At 45.4% G+C, this 20,879-nt stretch overlaps 1 protein-coding gene across 10 annotated transcripts in view; it reads left to right on the top strand.

Annotated features, from left to right (window-relative positions):
* Positions 1-20,879, top strand: part of RGS6 (regulator of G protein signaling 6) — a 560,790-nt gene that overhangs the window by 497,428 nt on the left and 42,483 nt on the right. For all 10 annotated transcript variants that reach the window (XM_079129808.1, XM_079129805.1, XM_079129809.1 and 7 more), the window contains exons 14-15: positions 6,942-7,067; positions 14,469-14,655. In XM_079129808.1, the coding sequence (XP_078985934.1) occupies positions 6,942-7,067; positions 14,469-14,655 (313 nt within the window). The remainder of the gene's footprint in view (positions 1-6,941; positions 7,068-14,468; positions 14,656-20,879) is intronic.

Below are 20,879 nucleotides of genomic sequence, written 5' to 3'. Positions count from 1 at the left end.
GTTTGCAATTTGCTCTCTGCAATTGACAGTTTTCACTCTCCCTCTCTGTTGGATATCAGGCACTTCAGCAAAGAGCTATAAGGAAGCTGACTTGTCTTGCTTGGCCAGAGGCTTCACTCCCAGTCAGCCTGACCTGCTGAGAGGTAGAGATCATGGAGAAGCTACCCAGGCACAACGAGTTTGGCAGAACTATTAACCCAGGATATTAGTCAAGCCCCTTTCTTATGGTAGTCAGTCCCTGAATATGGCCCCAGGGATGACTTCCCTCTTTGTATGCATGTGCTGGTCCTTATATTAAGAGAGGACCCATCCTTTTCTTTTCATCTGGACCCATCCTGGTGTCTTATTCAAGACCACAGCAGAAGCGAATTCTAAGAACCAGTCATACAGAACCCCTGTGACTTCTACCTTGGTCATGTGAAATATTTGCTCTGGAGACATTCCTTCTTGGAACCCATCTGCCATGCTATGAAAAGCCATTGGGGAGGCCATGTGTAGACATTGCAGTCAACGGCCTCAGCTGAGCTCTTGACCAGAAATCAATATCAACTGCCATGTGTTGAGCCATTTGGATGTCCAGCCTATTTCAACCTTCAGATGACCCCTTCTGACTTCTGACTACATCTCTATGAAAGACCATAAAGGGGGACTTCCCAACAGAGTCCAGTCAATCTGTAGGAGATTGAGAACAAGTAGTAAATTGCTGTTTTAAAGCCTCTGGGTTTCAGGATAGTTTGTTTTTACAGCAATAGATAACTGGAAAAGTCCCCACTGAAGTGTTCAGGCGTCTCCCGTTATCCTTGGGTATTAATAAAATTGTGATTCTTTCTTCATAGTGTTGGCCCTCAGATGGGGGTAGTATATATTTTTTCCTTAAGGAATTATCTCTCGTTTCATAATTTTTCTAATAACTTGTCTTAATCCATTCAGACTGGTATAACAAAAGCACATAGATGTGTGTAGTTTATATGCAAAAGAAATGTATTGCTCATAGTTCTGGAAACTGGAGAGTCTCAGATCAAGACACCAGACAATTGGTGTCTGGTGAGGGCCCACTTCCGAGTTCATAGATGGCAGTCTTCTCCCTGTGACCTCATGCAGCAGAGCGCTCTCTGGGGTTTCTTTGACAAGGATGCTAACCCCATTTCTCCTGACCTAATTACCTCCCAAAGCCTCTCCCTCTGAATACCATCACATTAGGGATCAGGGTTTCAACATAGAAATTCTGGAGAGACCCAAAATCTAAAATACTCCACCCTGACCCCCCAAAACTTTTGAAATCTAGCACATAAAATATGTTTATCCAATCTCACGAGCCTCCAAAAATCTTATTCTAATATCGACTCTAAGGTCTAAAGTCCAAAGTCTCATACACATATCATCTCAATCAGATGTGGGCGAGGCTCAAGATACAATTCATCCTGAGGTGTATCTTGTAAGTTCCCCTCTAGCTGTGAACCTGTGAAACCAGCAAGTTATATGCTTCCAAATTCCAATGGTGGGACATTTCCTTTACAATAAGAGAGAAATAGGAAAGAAGAAAGGGATAATAGACCCCAAGTAAGTTCAAAATATAACAACATTGAACCTGAGCACTCAGGAGTAATCCTCTTTGGCTCAATGTTCTGCCTTCTAGACCCACGGAGACATGGTCTCACCTCCTCAGCGCTCCCTGCTGTATACCCCTGGCTTTCCTGGCTGACACTCTGCTGTCCGGGACTACTTGGGTGGCATCCATAGCTCAGTGGGACACCCCCACAGCAACTCTCTGCTAGGAGCTCTTTTGGGTGTGGCCCATTTGCAAATCTCTGCAAGGCCCCCACTCTGGAGGCACTGAGCAAGGGCATCCAGACCTGCCTGTACTGGAGGTGACTGTTCTTTGACATTGTCCTCCCCACTACGCCTCATGGCCCTGGTACTCTGGGCCTGTGGTAGGAGTGGCAGCCCTAACAGCCTCTGAATTCCCTTCATGGTCATTCTTCCATTGTCATCTGTTCAGATGGCTAAATCACATCAACCTCTTATCAAGTGGTCATTTGGTCAGAACAGGAGTGGCCTCATTTTTGCAATACTGGTAGGCTGAGAATTTTCCAAATCTTTAGGTTCTAGCTCCTTTCTGCTTAACAATTCTAAGTCATTTTGTTTGTGTGACATTGTACTTCGAACAATCAGAAGCCGAGCACCACCTTCAACACATTGCTCAGACGTTTCCTCTGCTAACCTTCCGGTTTTATCACTTAAAAGCTCTGCGTTCCACGGGACACTAGAACACAAACACAATTTCGCCAAGTTCTTTATGACAAGAATCTCCTTGCAATGATTTCCAATAATGCATTCCTCATTTCCCTCTGAAATGTCATAAGAATGGCCTCTCTATCCTTATCCTACATTCCTACATTCCTTTCAGGATCACTCAGATATTGCTGAAGGAAATGGAGACTTTCTCTGCAGCTCTTCTATTTTCTTTCTGAGCACTCAACAGAGTCACAGCAACCTTGGGTTTCCCAGCAAACACCTCTAAACGTACAGCCTCTCCATCCTCCAGTCCTGAAGCCACTTTCCCATTTTTAGGTATTTGTTAGATCAGCATCCCACTCTCAGTATCAATTTCTCTCTTAGTTTATTAGGACTGTTAATAAAAATCCTGGGAGCTGAAGAAATAGCTCCTTTTGGAGAGCATTCGCCTAGCATGCGGAAGGACCACGGTTCGAATCCCTGGCCTCTCAAATGAGAAGAAAAAAAAAAAAAAAAAAAAAAACCCCACAAATAAAAATCCTGTAGACTGTGTGGCCTACATACTCCATACATTTATTTCTCATAGTTCTGGGACTAAGGAAGCCCAAGATCAAGACCCCAGCAGAGTCAGTGTCTAGTGAGGGCCCACGTCCCACTTTGTAGATGGCTGTCTTCTTGCTGTGTCCTCCTCCATGGTGGAAGAGTGAGCGTGTTCTCTGGGTCTCTGTAAGAACATTAATTCTGCTCATAATCCAACCACCTCCTCAGGTCCCACCTCCTGAAGTCATCACATGGGAGGTTTGACTTCAACATGTGAGTTTGAGGAAGGACACAAACATTCAGTCCATAACTCAGAACCTTTTGAAGGCAGCTTGCGTTTTTCCCCAGGTCTTAGTTTCAACATCAAATGAGGGAATTAGAGTAGAAGGCAAAGTAGTAAAGGTGTGGGGTGGCGGGGGGGAGGATAGACTTTGGAGGCAGTCAGACCTGGGTTCCAATTCCAGAGTGTTACAGCTCTGTGGCCTTGAGCAATCGGATGTCTTGTGAACTCTGGACATTTAAGTATCTACCTCCTTGGTTTATACTGAGATGCAAATGAGGCTCTGTAAAGTCTTTGCACTGTGCCTAGCACTAGGCAGACCCTGCAGAAATGAGTGTTTTCATAGATGGCTGCTTCCTCTGAATCTGGTCTTCTCATTTCCAGTTTGAGAAATTTCCTCTATGGTCATTAGCTGGGAGATCAGCTGGAAGGAAATTCAGGCTCCCTTGGAGAGCCACCTGTCTTCTCCATGTGTTGGTTTGAGATGTCCAATGGGAAGAAGGAATTTGATGAGAATCACAGAGGACAAATAAAAGTTAGAAGAAAGGCATCCAGCTAGTGATTAGAAAATGCTGTCAGGATAAGGACACCTCGACCATATCACTATATGCATTTTTTTATTGATTTCCTTTTAGTGTTGAACACTTGCCATGTGCAAAGTACTAAGGGAGAATACAAAGACACAGAGGACTCAGTATAGCTAGAGAGACAATGGCATAAGCCCTTAAAAAGCTAAATGACAATACAAAGCTGTAATAAAAACTAGGTCACAGGGAAGCATTTCTATACAACAGATGTGGGGTTGTGGATGGCTTGCTTGAGTTTGTCCATGTGAAAGTTATTGTACCAGTTATCTGGGACTGGATGTCAAGAGATATTTAAATTTTTAGAATTATAACCATAAGAGACCATTCAGTGATAGCAGTGTGTTCAAATTTACTCTTGAGCCTTAAAATGGAAGATGTTGGAAATACCCAAGTGAAAAAGAAAAGATATGCATAGGGAAATTGGATCCAAGAAATGATTAATAGAATAAAATCCCAATGATCAGATACTACTGGCGGGGGGTGGTGGGACAGAAAGGAGCAGATGTGGAATCCTAGAAATAGGATTGAGAATAATGGAGAGTTGAGGGAACTCAGGTATGCCAGGTTGAACAGTATCACCCAAATTCCATGTCTTTCCTAGAACCTCAGCCTATGACCTTATTGTAAAGAAGGTTGTTGCAGATGAATTAAGATGAGGTCATGCTGGGGTGGCACAGGCCCCAACTCAATATGACTGGCATCTTCATAAGAAGAGAAAACAGAGATGCAAACACACGCAGAGCAGATGTCATGTAAAGACACAGAAACACGGGAAGGATGCTGAGTGGTGACAGAGGCAGAGGCATGAGAGGCATCTACAAGTGAAGGAATGCCAAGGACTGCTGGCAGCATCCGCAGTGGAGGGAAAGGCATGGAACAGATTTTCCTGTAAAGTCTTCAGAGAGCACACAGCCTGCCAACACCTCGATTTTAGATTTCTAGCCTCCAGGACTGTGCGATGATAAATTTCTGCCGTTTTAAGGTTGTTAGCACTTTGCTCTGACAGTCCTAGGAAGCTAATAAACCAGACCCTCTGGCTTCTCCTAAGGAATGACCTTGAGCCTTTCTAGACATCTCTGATTTCTCGTCCTTGCTCTGGGTCTATATCTATCATGACAGTCCGAGATTTCTGGACTACTCCCAAAACTGTCCTTTTCCCACCCACCACCAAGGAATCTGGTGGGGTGCGTGTGGACTCCCTGTTTTAGTATCAGACAGTGGTGACACTGGTGGTGGGTGTGCATCCATGGGACAGTCACTGTGAAGGCTGAGTCACTTTCCACTTCAGGTTTCTGGGCCCAGCCTTTGATGAGGGTGCAGCCACCACCAGCATCATCCTGCAGAGCCCTGACTCCTCGGCTGGCAAAGAGCAGATAATTGTGTCCAGCTCAGGTCCTGGCATGACTTGGGCAGAAGGACATGTTGTCCTGCAACTTTCTGGGGCATAAATTTGCTGTTAGTGTCAACCCCAGGGGTGTTTCTCTGGAAAAAGTACTTTGTGACCTCCAATGTTATTGAGTTTGATTAGTTCTATGGCTCTCATTTGAGAGAATCCAGGAGCTGTCCTCAAGTCTTATAAAAGGCCCAGCCTGGTTCTTTGATGGAATGCCCCCATTGTTGGCAACCCTGATGGGCTTAGTCTACCATCAGGGCCCTATTGAGCTATGCCCAGAATTGCAAAGTTCACAGCAAGAGCCTCACTGATCCCCAAGTATACGATCGATTGGTCACTGTCCTTAGAAGACACTGCTATTGCCAGTTATATCTATTGATACAGAAGAAGTTGGGTTCGGATGACTTACATGTAGAGCTAGGTACCCACACATTAACCACTAGCCACATGTGGCTATTTAAGTTTAAACTTTAATTATTTAAAATAAGTACAGCTTAAAATTTCGTTCATCCATCATACCAGCCACTTTTCAAGTACTTAATGCCACCCTTGGCTAGTGGCTACCAGGTCAGAAAGTGCAGCTATGGAAGATCTCCACCATCACAGCCAATTCTCTAGAACTAGTCTGGAGTTATTTGCTTCCCCCAACCTTCCAACAAAAACTCCCTTCCTCCTTTTTACTACCTGAAATTTTCTTTGATAAATATTGAGACTATGTCAACTCCATAGTAAGAGGAAAGATGATTTTATTCACTTAATGTTAGAGATCATAAAATATATGGGTCTATTTCTAAAAAGAGGAAAACTATTTATTGGCCGACCAATGTTTGCCAAGTGTTATTGTGGTTGTACATCACCAGGGAGCTGGTTAAACTGTAGCTTCTGATTCAGCAGGTTGGGGTGGGGGCATACAATTCTGCTTCTGGTCCGTAGACCACACCTTGAATGCTGGGGATTTAGAGCATGTGACTTGTAAATTAGGACCCTTTGCTATAAGAAGAGTCGAGAGTAAATAAACCTTACTTGGCAAGACAGATGCTGAAGGAAATATTATCATGGCCCAACACCAAAAGAGTAAGACTAGTCATGGCTTCTTTAGCGTGAATGTGAACAATACAGCAAAGCCGAGCTATCTAGTAGAGCAGAGTTAAGGACACACTCAGGAACCACACTCTAGATTTGATTCTTGACTCCAACACTTAACCATGTATCCTGAAGCATATTATCACTGGATCTCAGTTTCCCTATCTGGAAAATGGGAATAATGCTAGTACATATTTCACAGAGAAGTTGTAAAAGCTCACTGCATTTGCAGATGTAAAATGCTTAGAACAGTTTCTAGCCTATCGTGAACACTGTGCACCACTCTGCTTCTAAACTAGTGAATATGGTTTATTGTGGACGAGTCAAAGCATTTCTGACCAATTGTCCCTCACTCAACTCTAAAACAGATGCTCGTTTCTCCTTTGTGGATTAAGGAAAGGACAGGAGGTAGGAGATGATATTTTGATGAAAGACTGAATTCACAGAACATCCTGGGTTGTAGTAGTGAAAGTGAAAAAAATATGGCACCAAAAGTTGGACCCGTGATTGACAAGAGTGGTCCAGGGAGGGCCAATCAGTGGTGGTGTTACATCTCCAGACGACAGCAGCCACTTGGTGGGCACCCAGGTGACCCTCACTGCACACTGCCCTTTCCCCATACCTCCTTTAAAGGAACTGTACTGTGGTTACTGTTGTTGTATGAAAGTCTGCATTTGGAAATTGTGCAAGTCTCACACAATCTGCCACTTAAATACGTCCCTTCAATGTGCGGAACAAATGAATTTAAGTTGTTGAACTAACGATGACACAGGCTTTTACCTGATATTGACCATTTTTTAAATCTTCTCTTCCCACCCCAAAGCAAAGAGCCCAGCCAGCAACGAGTAAAAAGATGGGGCTTCTCTTTCGATGAGATACTGAAGGATCAGGTGGGGCGGGACCAGTTCCTACGGTTCCTGGAGTCCGAATTCAGTTCAGAAAACCTCAGGTAAATCTCTCAAAAGTTTGAACTATACCGCCAAATGTTTGACAGAATTGGCATAATCAGTCTCTCCACCTCTTTTTCTCAATAGAACATTATTGGGGTTTGAGTTCAAATTCTAGCTGATCTGGCTTAGGTTAAAATGGAGAAGAAAAAATAAAATATGCCACTTGGTTATCACCATAATAGCATCTACCAACAAGAGAATTTTTTAGTTATTTAAATTTGATGATATTTGTTCAACTATCTGGAAACCTGTCTTTGATAATAATTAAATCCTCAAGTGGATTTGATGATACCATAGAACCAAGGAGTTTCAGAGTAGACAGGCAGCTTCAAGGACCTCTTCAAAACTTCCCATCCCAGGCCAAAGCCCAGAAACTCTGAAAAGTTACATTAAAGAAAGGAGTCAAGGGGCTTGTTGTACAATTTCAAAAAGCCAAAGTAAATATCATTCAATAACTGGAGACTAACTGTACAGTCTAATTAAAATATGCTTTTTCCCCCTCTGGGGGAGAAGTCTATCAATTCCCTGTGGTGTTTGCTCTGATCTGATGTCACTGAGAATATCTGATTGTTTCTATTGGTCTCCAACTAATACTTTGTGTGGAAAATGGGTTAATGATTCCTATTTAATAGAAGAAAAAACTAAAACATCCCAAACATGGAGTCTAATGTGAGAGGAAAAGAAGGGAATGCATTAAAAGAAAGAGGGTTCTTGATCATGAAAAATCGGGAATTGTTTTGTTTATCCCAACTTTTGTTATGTTAGACCAAGAATCATAAAGTTGCCAGGTACGGTGGAGCACACCTATAATCCCTGTGACTTGGGGGCTGAAGCAGGAGGATCACGAGTTCTAAGCCAGCCTCAGCAAAAGTGAGATGCTAAGCAACTCAGTGAGACCCTGTCTCTAAATAAAATACAAAATAGGACTGGGACATGGCTCAGTGGTCAAGTGCCCCTAAGTTCCATCCCTGGTACCCAAGGGAGGGAAAAAAGAAAAGAATCAGAAAGACTTATGTGAATTATCTGAGACCCCTTAATGATTTTAGCAAACTGGTGACTTCTCCATGGGTAAGATGGAAATCAATCAATCTCTTTCTCTTTTTTTTCTTCATATCAAGTTCTTCTTAATTAAAGGTTTATTTCCAATATTCCAGTGCTATTTTCTGAAAAAGAGTTTTGTTAATTTCTGTTTTGTTTTGTTTTGTTTTACTTTAAACTCAGAGCATATGCTGTGGGCAAAAGATTGCCTTCTTCAATATTAATATGCAAAATCCATGTTGTTTATTTGAAGTGAGAGACCACTTCGTCCCTTACATCAATCAGGTGACATTTATGACACATGTACACCACAACAAGCCCCACCAGAGTCTGCTGAGGGATGCAAGACAGCCAAGATGTGTGATCTTTGTCTGCAATGACCTTGTAGGTCCTTGAGGAAAAAGACACAAGAAATGATTAAATCATTAAATGGATATAAATAAGTGTAAACTCAAAGACCATTTTGCAGGTGTCTAAAGGAGAGAAGAATTGATGCAGACCAGATCAGGCAAATCATAAGCTAGACTCTGAAGCACACACAAGATATCCATAGACAAAGAAGAGGCAGGGAGAATATTCTAAACTGGGGGTCTGGATTACCCAAGGGTGGCAGTGTGATTGCCCACACAGTGACGTCCTGGATCAACAGATGCCACCCAGCTGTAAGCATGATGTCTTTCCGGGCAGCCCTGTGCCCACTAGAAGTCAGGTAAGGTCGAGTACCTTATTTTCAGGTTATGACACAAGAGGGCCACCTACACCCTTACAGAGACTTTGAAGAATGATCACAGGGGTCCTGGTCATCGTGAGGGTCCCAAGAGCATCTGCTTGCTCAGCTGCTGCCTGGTCCAGTCTGGAGCATTCACAATGAACAACCAGAGTATGTCAAATCAGAAGAGCTTCACCAAATGCGCGTGACACTCAGGGCCCTGAGCGCACCCAGGCGTGTGCCCCTGGCAGGTGTTCAGTGCCTCCTCCCTCCATTACCACTTGTGCCTCTACCAGCTCCTTCCTCAACGCCAGGAGGGCTACATTTAATCTTGGGTGAAGGAGTGTGCACATACGTGAGGGATTTTGCTGGCCCCCAGCATGCATGCATAAATCCAGACTTAAAGAGGGTCCCCTCTGATCCATGACAGGAGAGAGGATAAGGAAAATAGAACAGCAGAGAGAAAAAGTCCAGCCCAAGAGCTTCTAAAATCCTCTCTGGTGGCCCAAATTCCTTTTTTATGATATTCAGCATAATTGGATACAGAGAGGAAAGCTCAATTTTAAATCACACAACCTTAGGACCCTGTAGTCACTTACCACAAAACAGTTTCTTCTCCTTCCCTCTGTGTTCATTCCTTCAGCCATGGATACTGTCCTAGCACCTCCCATGACCTAGGACTCAAAGATTCAGAGCCGACCCGTTTTACCCCTTGCGTGGGTAATGCAACTTGGAGATACTGCCCATCTGTTTCGTGCACTGTGCTGGGTTTTTCCCTTTTCCCAGAACTGGTCGACAGCCAGGTTACTGGTATCTGAGCAGGCAAGGAAAGAGAGGGACTGACCAGAACCCAACTGGGCAACATTGAAAACAAAGCACCTCTCCACGTCCATCTTCCCGGGCATGCGCATCTGTCCAGCAGAAGACGCACTCAGATCCTCACACTGACACAGCTCATGGAGTGCCAGCTAAGTAGCCAAGTGTTGAATTTGTATCAATTTCAGAATGAGGAACAAAGGAGCCCCAAAGTGTCACCAGTGACTGAATGATGCAACGGAAATTTCCTCTGATCACTTTCTTCTGGGCGAGTCTGAGATGAGCGAAAGCTATCACCTCCAGAGGACAGGGAAAAGGACATGGCCAGCAGCACTTTTTGCTGTGGGCCTCTGTGGCAGGGGCTGCTTCCCTTTCTCCTTTTCTAACCCACCCTGAGCTGAGTCCAGAGCTCCATTTGCACAGGCTGGACCCCTGGAGAGAGCTGCCTGCTGGGTGCCTTTGGACTGTGTGTAGTTTCCCACCCACTAGGTGGGGTCCTCAAATCTCTCAAGTAGGGAGCACCCTTAAGTGGATGGCCCTGTCCTTTCTCCCTGTTCCATGCATTTTCTCACAGTGGGTGGCCACCTGTCTGGGCCCTACTCAATCTCCCTGACACAAATCTTTGTCCTCCCTGGCTTGACACCTCTGCTGTTCGGCAGGGCATGAGTTAAAAAATCAAAACCTGCAGCAAAGAGCGTCCCCCGTACATTTTTTATGAGCTGTAACGTCTCCTGAGAGAACGTAGTTGTTCTTCTAACCTGCAGATTGATGATCCGCGTTCCACACCGTGTCGGCTGAAGGGAGAAGCAATTAAAAGAAAGCACGGGGGGCTGCCAGGTTTGCCTCGAGAGCTCTGTCACCAGCAGTTGCCCCAAGTCGTAGGAAGACCTGGGAAGGTTCACTAGGGCCAGCAGGATGCCCCATTCCCCAAACGCATAAGTCGGACCCCAGTGACTCCCACAGCACCCTGACCTCTGCGGCAGCCCCGCCAGTGCGCAGCGGGCACAGCCCAGCCTAGTAACGGCTGATGGGTTGGCGATGTGGGCGCCCCGATCTCAACCCAGCCCAGGAACTGAGCTGAAGTTTAATCCGCTGTTCCGAGCCCCTGGTTGACCAGCAGAGGGCACAGAAACACTTCCTTCTGCCGTGGAGTTCGCTTTTCTCTGGGAACGCACCCCAAGCTGTGTTTCCCAACGCATGAAAATTCTAGTTTGTAAAAAGATAGGTAAGCAGGAAACTGCGGGCTGCCCGGGAGGACGGAAAGGGATCAGCAGCTCATGGTTCCTCCCCGCAGCCGGCCTCCAGGGGAGATCCCACCCCTTGTCAGCATCTAGGGAGAAAGGAGGCCACCAGAGGCGGCCCCGGGACCGCCCTGCGTCCCATCCATCCACCGCGTGGCTTCGCCCCAGTGGTTTCTGAGCCCGGCTGCCCCTCTCCCCCGCCTGCGTTCCTTTCTAAGCCTCTGCCATGGATCGAATGCCGGCACACGGATCGAATGCACAGGACGGCCTCCTGCTGCTCTGGCGACTGGCAGCGACGAGGGGCGAGCAGGACAGGTGGTCTCCCTGATACCCTGGAGCCCTTGTGGCCTGCCAGTCATGACGGCCCTTCTGCTGCCAGCCGCGGGGGCTTAGTGAAGGATGGGTGGATTTGACGCTGCTGCTGGCATTTGACTCCCTGCTGCGTCCTCGGAGGAGCGGTACCTGCAGGCTTTTGATAAGAGCAGCCGCTTCACAAGCCTCAATGGGCCTCCCTTCCTCGGGCGGTGGATGTGCAGACAGAAGCTTTTGTGGCTCTTTGCCGGGAGGGGGGAGTGTGGCCTGAGCTGGGAGCTGTGGGGTGGGAAGATGGCAAACACAAACCAAAGCCTGTTCTGAATTTCAAATTGACACAAAGGTTCTTCGAAGCCATGATGGTAAACACATACGGGATGTCAGGATGCTGTTGTGACAGCATTTTCTCTGTCACCTGGGAGGGACAAGGCAGGTCATCTCCAAGGCAGGCAGAAGGCTGGGCTGCATCCCCGTGTATGCAGGCAGAGAAAACTGCTGTCTCGGGATGTCACCCCCACACTCTAACCCTCCCCTCCTCTCTCTCCCCTCCTCTCCCTCTCCCCTTCCCCCACCTCTCCCACCACTGCTCCTCCCCCTCTCTGAACAGGCTGTTGTTTCTTCTTGTGCTTTTTAAAAACAATTCTTGATTCTCTCTGATGGAGGGAACCTTTTCTTTTTTTATATATAAAAGTTGATTAAATTTGATTCTGACATTTGCACTGATATCAGCTCCAGACCTTCTTTATACCCATCTGAGTGATGGCATTGATGTGCCACTCACATAATTCTGCAAAAGGGACCTGATGGCCTCAGGAACTACAGGGAGCCTGTGGAACTCAAGCTGCTGGGGTCCTCGGGGCCTCCCCAGAAGGGCTCCATAGCTCTTCCTCATGGAAGACCTCAGCAAGGGACAGAGGTGACAGAAGGAGACATCCTACATGACATTGATGGAGGAGGCAAAAAAAATCACCCCTGTGTCATCCATTTGTGTGAGAAACTGCAGAGCTGTAGGGGAGGGAAGGAGGCTGACCCAGAAGGCTGCTTGCTACCAGGATTCAGCCAGAGGCGCTCCAGGCTGGTTCTCCACCTGCCCCAGTCTGTGCTTGAGGCCCCCCTGACTTGGTCTGTGAGTTACCTATTCTCCTCCTCCCAGTCCTTCATAAAGCTAACCCTGGCCTCCAGCATCCAGGGCTTCCAGCATTGCTCACTTGCTGGTCAGAGAAAACCTCCTAGGGCTCTTGTCGCCAGATGATCATATTTACCTCTAGGTATCCTGGCTGTCCCCCTCACCTCATGGTAGACCTTAGAGATGGACGGAGATCCCTGAGGAAGCCCCAGAATAGGCCTAAGGAGTGGAGGAGATGGAGGAGTTCCAGGGGTCCACCTGAGCAGTGGGCAGGTTAACACTCCTTGCAAAACCCTCTGGACTCTGGGTAAAGAATCACTATTGTTCTCCTCTCCTCTGGCAACCAGACGACATGAGCACCAAGGACCAGTGGCAAAAAGGAGGGTGGTGTTGAAGAACAGGTGACTGTGGATAGCATCAACCACAGCCCTGGAAAGCTGCTAAGTAGGCCACCCAAGTTGAAATGCAAGGGATCAAACAGTCCGTGCAGCCTCACCCGCCCCTCCTGTGCCCCCCACCCATGAGCCTGAAAGTATTTCACAGTTAAGCCTGGATCGAAAGTTCTTCAAACCTTTGCCACATTTCCCACCACACACTTTGTGCCCATTTCACAGATGAGAAAAGAGACACCTGGAAAAGTACAACAATTCAAGACAAAGGCATAACCTGGATAACAGAACAGGGCTTCCTCTTCTGCTGAGCAAGAGGTTATCTCCCTCCTGGACTTTCTCTTGGTTCTTCAGGATCAATGAGGGAACCATGAGGGTTTTCTTTAAGGAGATCAATAAAATCCTAAATGGCAAATCAGGGCAAGAGTTGGAGCCCAGCATTCATTCCTGTGGCATCCGCACACCCCTGTCCTAGGGGGAATGGGGCTGCATTACCCCAATAGGCCACCGGGTGGCGCCTTTGAGCCACACACTTGGCTTCTAAGACATTTCTCTGAATAACAGAAAAACATGTTTAACCTTTAAAAAAAAAAAAAACAAGTACATCTTACTTTGGATGAAATTCGATGACAGATTGAATGCACTTTTCATCATGTTGCGGTTCAGATTTTTTGTCCTCCCCTTTCATTGACTAGAGTACGTGTGATAGTCCCATGACTGTGGAACCCACACAGCATGGGACCTGTCCTCCTATCTCATTGCTGGGGAAACTGGCCTGTCCCCTTCACGGAGCAAAGAGTGTGCTGCTCAGCTCTGGGTCCCGCTGAAAGGCTGCCTTGGGACCCGTCCTCAGGACCTGGGAGCTGCTGTTCAGGCATTGGCTCAGATTGCTGCTGCTCTAAGCAGAAAAGAGCTCACAGGCGGCACTGCCAATGGCTACTCCCCTGCCGACGCTGAGGGATTATGGAGAGGCAAATGGAAGTGAGCAGGAGATTGTCCTCTTTGGCACTCCCTGGAGAATCTTTTGGCAAAGAGGTCCCCCCATGTATGCCCCTTCCGCTTTGTTCCAGACGAGCCTACCTTCAATCTGAAAGTTCTGTATTGAGTACCTCCTATATGCCAAGCACCACGTTGAAGGCTGGTGTGAACTGCTTAATTTCTCCATTTCTAACATGAACGGCTGGCTCACTCCAGCTCAGATATTATTTATGATTCCAGGATTCTGCCTGCTTCTCTGATCTTTTCTTCATTTTGATGCCTCCAGTTGAACCCAGCCAGATTTGACAGAGGGACTCACATGGTATAGGTGTGCCTCACTGGGGGTGATTTGACCTCCTGGGGAACATTTGGTAATGCCTGGAAACATTTTTGTTTGTCCTAACTTGGGGAGTGCTATTGACATCTAGTGGGTCGAGGCCAAAATTGCTGCTTAACATCCTACAAGGCAGAGGACAGTCCCCTGTCCCCACAAAGAAGCATCCAACCTAAAACAGGAATAGAGCTGAGGTTGAGGAATCTGCTACAGAGGGAGAGACATCTCTTGTTGGTCACCATAAGCTCACCGATCTTCTAACAGGCCCTTCTTTTCTGTTCTCTTCGAAGGTGGAACACCCTTTGTATTTTCCACAGTCCCCATGGTCCTTGTGACCCACGTGGCAGCATCAGGGCTGGCTGAGGGATTCCAACAGGATGAGTTTCATGCGCCATGGGCTCCGAGATGGTCTCCATCAGGGTCCAGATGGAACTGATCATTTCTGCTTTTGCTTCAGGTTCTGGCTGGCTGTGCAAGATCTCAAGAAACAACCCCTACAGGACGTGGCCAAGAGGGTAGAAGAAATCTGGCAAGAGTTTCTAGCACCGGGAGCCTCAAGCGCCATCAACCTGGATTCCCACAGCTATGAGATAACCAGTCAGAACGTCAAGGACGGAGGGAGGTACACCTTTGAAGATGCCCAGGTTTGCTGATTGACACAATGGTTGTGCTCTAAGGGTTCTGTTCGGTGGTCCACCTCACCACTGGGCGCTTTGAACACAAGTCCAAGGCATTGTGGGTAGTTAGAATTTGGAGTTTCGTTATATATAAGTCCTTCAACTGAAGCCATTCCAGACAGGTGCACAACAAAACTCAAAAACTGTTTTCCTCAATTAATTACGTTATTACATAGACAGAAATATACAGCGACAGATGCCCCTCAGCTTACAACGGATGAGGTTACGTCCTGGTAAGCCCATCGTAAATTGAAATATCATAAGTTGAAAATGCATTTGATACACCTATCAAAGCTCAGCATACACAGTATGTCACAGAGCGCTGGGTTTTTCCTCTCCTGAGCACATGGCTGACGGGAGCTGTGGCTCACTGCCACTGCCCAGCATCTCCGGAGATGATTGTACTGCGTATCGCTAACCCGGGAAAAGGTCCAAATTCGAAGTACAGCTTCTACTGAATGCCTATCATTTATGCACTATTGTAAAGTAAAAAAAAAAAAAAAAATCATAAGTCAAAACACCATCAGCTGGGGACTCTGTACATGTTTATCTTTTCCAGGAAAATCTCGAAGTGTTTTATAAAATCTGAAGTCTTGGACTAGGTCAGTAGTAGAATCTGGAAACCATAATGCAGCCTGAGTAAGGTGACATCGTGAGCTGACAGGGCCCACGTCTGTCTAGCTGTGATGTTCACACTCAAAATCACCCCACTGCATGACTTCCCTGGTGGCTCCCAACTACACAGTTAGTATTTTTTGACCACCTCTGTGCCAGGCCCTGAGCTCTGTGAAGAGACAACGCGAGACACAGAAAAAAGTCCCTGTCCTCAACGAGGTCATGGGCTAATTTGCAGACAGACCAGTAAACAGGCAGTTTCAGCAGTGAGAAAAGGGCCCCAAAAGGGTGGACAGGGTTGAAGCAAGCCCACAGGAGGGACTCCCGGCCTGCGGGCCACAGCTAGGGTGCTCGCAGACAATGGTGGGGCGGTGGAGAAACAGAAGCCACAGAAGCCACCTAAACAGGTGGCTTAACCTTGAGGGCTGGGATGTGTCATTTCTAAAGATACATATCAGATCAATTTCTCACTTCCTGCCCCCTAATTTTTAGTCCTTCCCGCCATCCCACACCCAGAGACAGGGTTCAACAGTGTGCTGTTTTCTTGACCCCACTCATTTCTCTCACCTGTGGGTCCCCAGAGGGAATTTGGGTGGTTTGCACTTCTGCAGACCTTATTATCTGGTTTAGGAAACTTGGTCTTGTTGCACCAATGCAAGTAATGGCACAACCGGTGTCCCTGGTCATTTGCCCCGAATTTCAGATGGAAACATCTATCAACCTGAACACCATACCTATCCCTACACTCCCCTGGGGTGGATGCCATCGAATGCCTGTGCCAGGCAAATTTGATTCTCTGTCTCTGTGAAATCGTGAGTCTCCTATGCCCTTTGAAGCTTTGAGGCAAAATATGTTTGAGTCATGGTCACTCTTATATTTCCGATGTACTTTTGTGTAAGTATGTGTATATGATCCCCAGCGTGATATTGACATGGCCCAGTAAGGAGGAGGTGGAGAAGTTTCATGGGGTTCTTGACATGGATGATCTAAAACACGAGGCTCAACTCTGCATTATTCATGAAACATCAGAAGAGGGATTCTGGTGAGAAACCATGATGTCCCCAGCCAGTGTTATCACTCTGGCCATGACATCAGGAAGAATATACCCTAATATTTTATTATGGAAACTTTTAGACAGAAAAGTGGGAAGAGCAGAACCACAAACCTTTATGGGCCCTTATTCAGCCTTAACCCTCATCAGGGCATGATCGATCTCTGCCTACCTACTTTTTCACCTGCCCCTGACCCTTCTTTTGTGTTAATATTATCACAATTCCAAAATCACAACTTAACAAGTTAGCAAGAATCTCTTAATATCATCAAATATCAGGCAAGTGTTTGGACTTACAGTAGTCCCATAAATGCCTTTTTAAAAATCTTTATTTAAAATCAGAATCCTTATACTATAGTAGATCAACATTTAAGTTTTCTTTACTCTATGGGTTTCCTTTATCTCTCTTTCCCTCCCTCTCTCCCTGTGCAATGTATTTGTTGAAGGAATTGAACCCTTTATCCTACGAAGATTGTCACCGTGTGGATTTTTCTGATTACAGCCCAATGGTGCTATATAACATGTTCTTCTATCATCTGTATTTTCTATAAATCTGTTGCCTGCTTTAGATATTTAATCAGATTAAGGTTTGATTTTTGTGGACAAAATTGCTGTGTGGATTGTGTAGTGTTCTCTTGTCAGGAGCACATAATGTCTGGCTCTCTTTTTTGTGTGATTTTAGCAGCTGCTGATGTTTATTGCTTTGATCCATGAGTTAATTAGGGGTTACAAAACGATGATGTTCTCATTGTATCTTTCTTTCTTCACTTAATAGCTGGAATACTTTCTTTTAAAAAGAAAAACTTCTCTCAACTATTTCATTAATTGGGAGTACTATACCTATGAGGAAGGTGGAAAAATGTTTGCTTCTTTCCATTTATTTGCTAATTTTCAATACCATGAGTGATTTACTATCTTCTTCCTTGTGAGTTTTCTGTTCTGCTTTTAGTATCTTTGCAAATCATGAATTCAAGCCTATTTGATGTGTTTCATCTCTTTTGCTTGTAATTTTTATTAATGCTTGGATTGTCCTATCTCTGGCCAATTGGGTGCTCCTGATATGACCCTCATTGTCTTCGATGTCATCTAAATAGCAAGGAGACTAAGATGTTCCAGGCTCTGCCCCAGACCTGGAAGAAGTCATTTCTCTAAGGATTCCTCTTAGTGGAAAATAATTTTAGGAACCACAATCTGGACACCGGAGTGCCCATTGTTCCTGGGTTGTTCATCATTAATAGACCTTTTTTGAGTGGATGGAACTAAGTAGAAAACAGATTACTATTGTTTGTAATAAAAGTACATCAAGTAATAAAAGTACATACTATACTTTCAATTTAAATTCAGAACTAAAGGGCATTTTGTTTAACCTCTTCTCTGTTAGTCAGCTTTTCATTGCTGTGACAAAAATACCTGGCAAAACAACTTAGTGGGAAAAAAAAGTTGATTTTGGCTTACAGTTCCAGAGGTCCAGTTCATGGTCATCTGATTTCATTGCTACGGGCTTGAGGTGAAGCAGAACATCATGCAGAAGGGTGTGGCAGAGGAAAGCTGCTCAGCTCATGGCAGCCAGGAAGCAGAGAAAGAGAACAAGGCACCAGGGCCAAAATATGAAACACTAAAGCCATGCCCCAGTGATCCACTTCCTCTAGCCACACCCTACCTACCTACAGTTATCCCCAGTTCAGTCGTTTTTTTTTCAAACTATTAATCTATTTAGTGGATTAATTCATTTCATCCCTGAACATTCCTGCATAGTCTCACGCATGAGTTTTGGGGGAACATCACGTATCCAAACCATTGTATCTTCTTATGCTTCTGCCTCCTTTCTCTATGCTGAGAATCTGGTTCTCAAAGACACCATGGATGACAGCTTATCACTCATTTTCTGTATTGTACATTAGCCAGAGAAATCTGAAAGCTGCATTGCCCATGCTGGCGGAGTGGTGAGATCAATGTCTGGTTCCATGACTGTTGCAAAGCGTTCCTTTATTGGAAGCACTGTAGTTCAGTCAATCAGTCCTTCTTCTTGGACACTTAGGTTGTTTCTAACCCAAGAAAGATTTCGTGGGAGAATTTGAGAGTCAGCACATCATGACTTGGCAAGGTTTCGAATACCGAACCTTCTTCACTACAGTGCTCTGCAATCTTTCAGGTACTTTCAAGTACATTATATCTCATTTTCAAAGCAATCTTGCGAGGTGGACCGAATATGAACATTTATCTAGATCTATTTTTCTGGAAGAGCAGTCTTCCATGAACTCAAATAAATACCCTTCCTCAACTCATTTTCAGCCCGTTCCCTGTTGTTTCTTATGTTTTCACCATAAATACACAAAGTGTTTCTGATGAGCAGAGTGACCTGGGGCAAGTTACGTAAATCCCCTGGAGTCTTCCTTTCCTCACCTGTAGAAGACAGATATAGCAGAACCTATGGGGGTTTTGAAATGGGAACCAGGGGAAAGGAGGCATACTGACCACTAATAGTGACGGGCCCACAGTAAGACAGGGAACATATTGACTACTTTATTTTCCTAATGCCATGAATAGTCTTTTAAAAATACTTTTATGCATAACATACTTGAAGAAAAATTCAACCCCTATTTTGATACATAGATACTCCTTAGCTTACAATGGGGTGGGGTGGCATCCTATAAACTCATGGTAAGTTAAAAGTACTACAAGTCAAAAAAGCACTTAATACACCTAAGCTACCAAACCTCACAGGTTAACAACACAGCACACTGTAGAGTATCAGTGGTTTCCCTTTGTGATCACAAGGCTGACATGGAGCTGAGGTTCACCGCCCAGTATTACAACACTGAAATACCACATGTAACGAGTCTGAGAAAAGATCAAAACTCAAAGTTCAAAGTCTAGTTCTACTAAATGCACATAGCTTTCATACCACCATAAAGTAAACAAGTTGTAAATTGACCCATCCATTCCAAGTTGGAGACCCTTTGTATTTTCTTCCTCCATTTTTGTATAGAGGTATATGTTAGTCTGCTCAGGCTGCTATAACAAAAATATCACAGACTGGGTGGCTTAGACAGGACACATTTACTTATCACCATTCTCAAACCTGGGAAATCCAAGATGAAGTTTCCAGCAGATTTGCTTCCTGATGAGGGTCCTCTTCCTGTCTTGTAGAAGCTCACACCTTCTTGCTGTGTTCTCCGAGGTAGTAAAGAGAAAGAACTCTGGTCTCTCTTCCTCCTTTTACAAGAACACTAATCCCATCATGGGGCCCCACCCTTATGACCTTATCTAAACCTTGCTACCTCCCAAAGGCCCCACCTAGAAGACCCTGGTGGTAGGTCTTCAACAGTATGAAATATTTAGTCCATAACAGGGTAATTATGCAAATAAAGTGATTCTACCTTTTACATTAAACCAGGGGCAGTTAGAAAATGAAACTCTTCCTGAAGGGAGATAGTATAAATTTAAGGCTTTGTGGGTCATATGGTCAATGTGACAGTGTTCAATCCTGCTAGACAAAAGCAGCTACAATGTGATAATATAAACAACAAAAGGTTGAGTATGGCTATGTGCCCCATACAACTTTATTTGTGGACAATGAAATTCCATTTTTTTTTTTAACAAAGAAAGTTCTTTTAATTTTTTTCAACTATTTGAAAACACAAAAGCCATTCTTAGCTCCAAGAATGGATTTGAAACAAAGGCTGTAGCTGTGGCCCCTTGTCAATCAACAGATCATGAATATCATTTGAAATACTCCCAGAAGCCCAGAAAGGTACAGGAGAGTGGTTGGGAATGGTTAATCGCCAAGCTTCTATGAGGAGGGAGGTTAGAGAAAACTTGGTTTGGGTACAGTCACAGCAACACATCAATCTCGAGCATATTTCTGTGTGGGATTGAAAGGTACAGAGAAGTTAGCCAGCTCACACCATCTTCCTGGTCAGCACTGATTGCCTGGCCAGGCAGAGCGGGTATAGACCAGAACTTTCCAGCTAAGAAAAGCAGGTTAGAATTCGCAGTAGCCCTTGACCAGCAAGGCCTTGCCTTCACTTCTCCCAACTTACTCCCAAGAGTCTGCAGCTCAGATCACACTGTTTCTTGATTGTTAGTGCTGTGGGCCTGGTGTCCCCTGAGACTTAGAGGAACTCTGATCCCTAGAAGAGGGCCCAGAACCAGAAGGTAGGCCCTGGTCCTGTTTCTGCCCTATACTTTTTCTACTTAATCTTTCTTCCCTCAGTTTGCCCATCTGCTAAGGGAGAACAGTGATACCTAAGTCCTTTCAATTCCCCCTCGAGATCAGGAGCTAAGAATGGCCACCTCAGCCTGTCATGACGGTTCTCAGATGCCCTCCACAGTGGTTGCAAAACCTTCAGAAGCAAGAGCATGTGCCCTACGTTGGCAGTCAGTAGCCTTCGTGGAGGCCCAAGGAGATTATGTATCCCCTGGAAGTGGGAACTGGGGGTGGGGTGTGGCTTCTCTCTGAGGATTCCATTTTTCATTTGCCCCCATGCATTGTTACAGCAAGGTTAACCGCCTGTGTTTGCTT

The sequence above is a fragment of the Sciurus vulgaris genome (assembly GCF_902686455.1).
Source record: "Sciurus vulgaris genome assembly, chromosome: 2".
NCBI classification, from domain to species: domain Eukaryota; kingdom Metazoa; phylum Chordata; class Mammalia; order Rodentia; family Sciuridae; genus Sciurus; species Sciurus vulgaris.
This window is presented reverse-complemented; position numbering and strand designations above follow the sequence as displayed.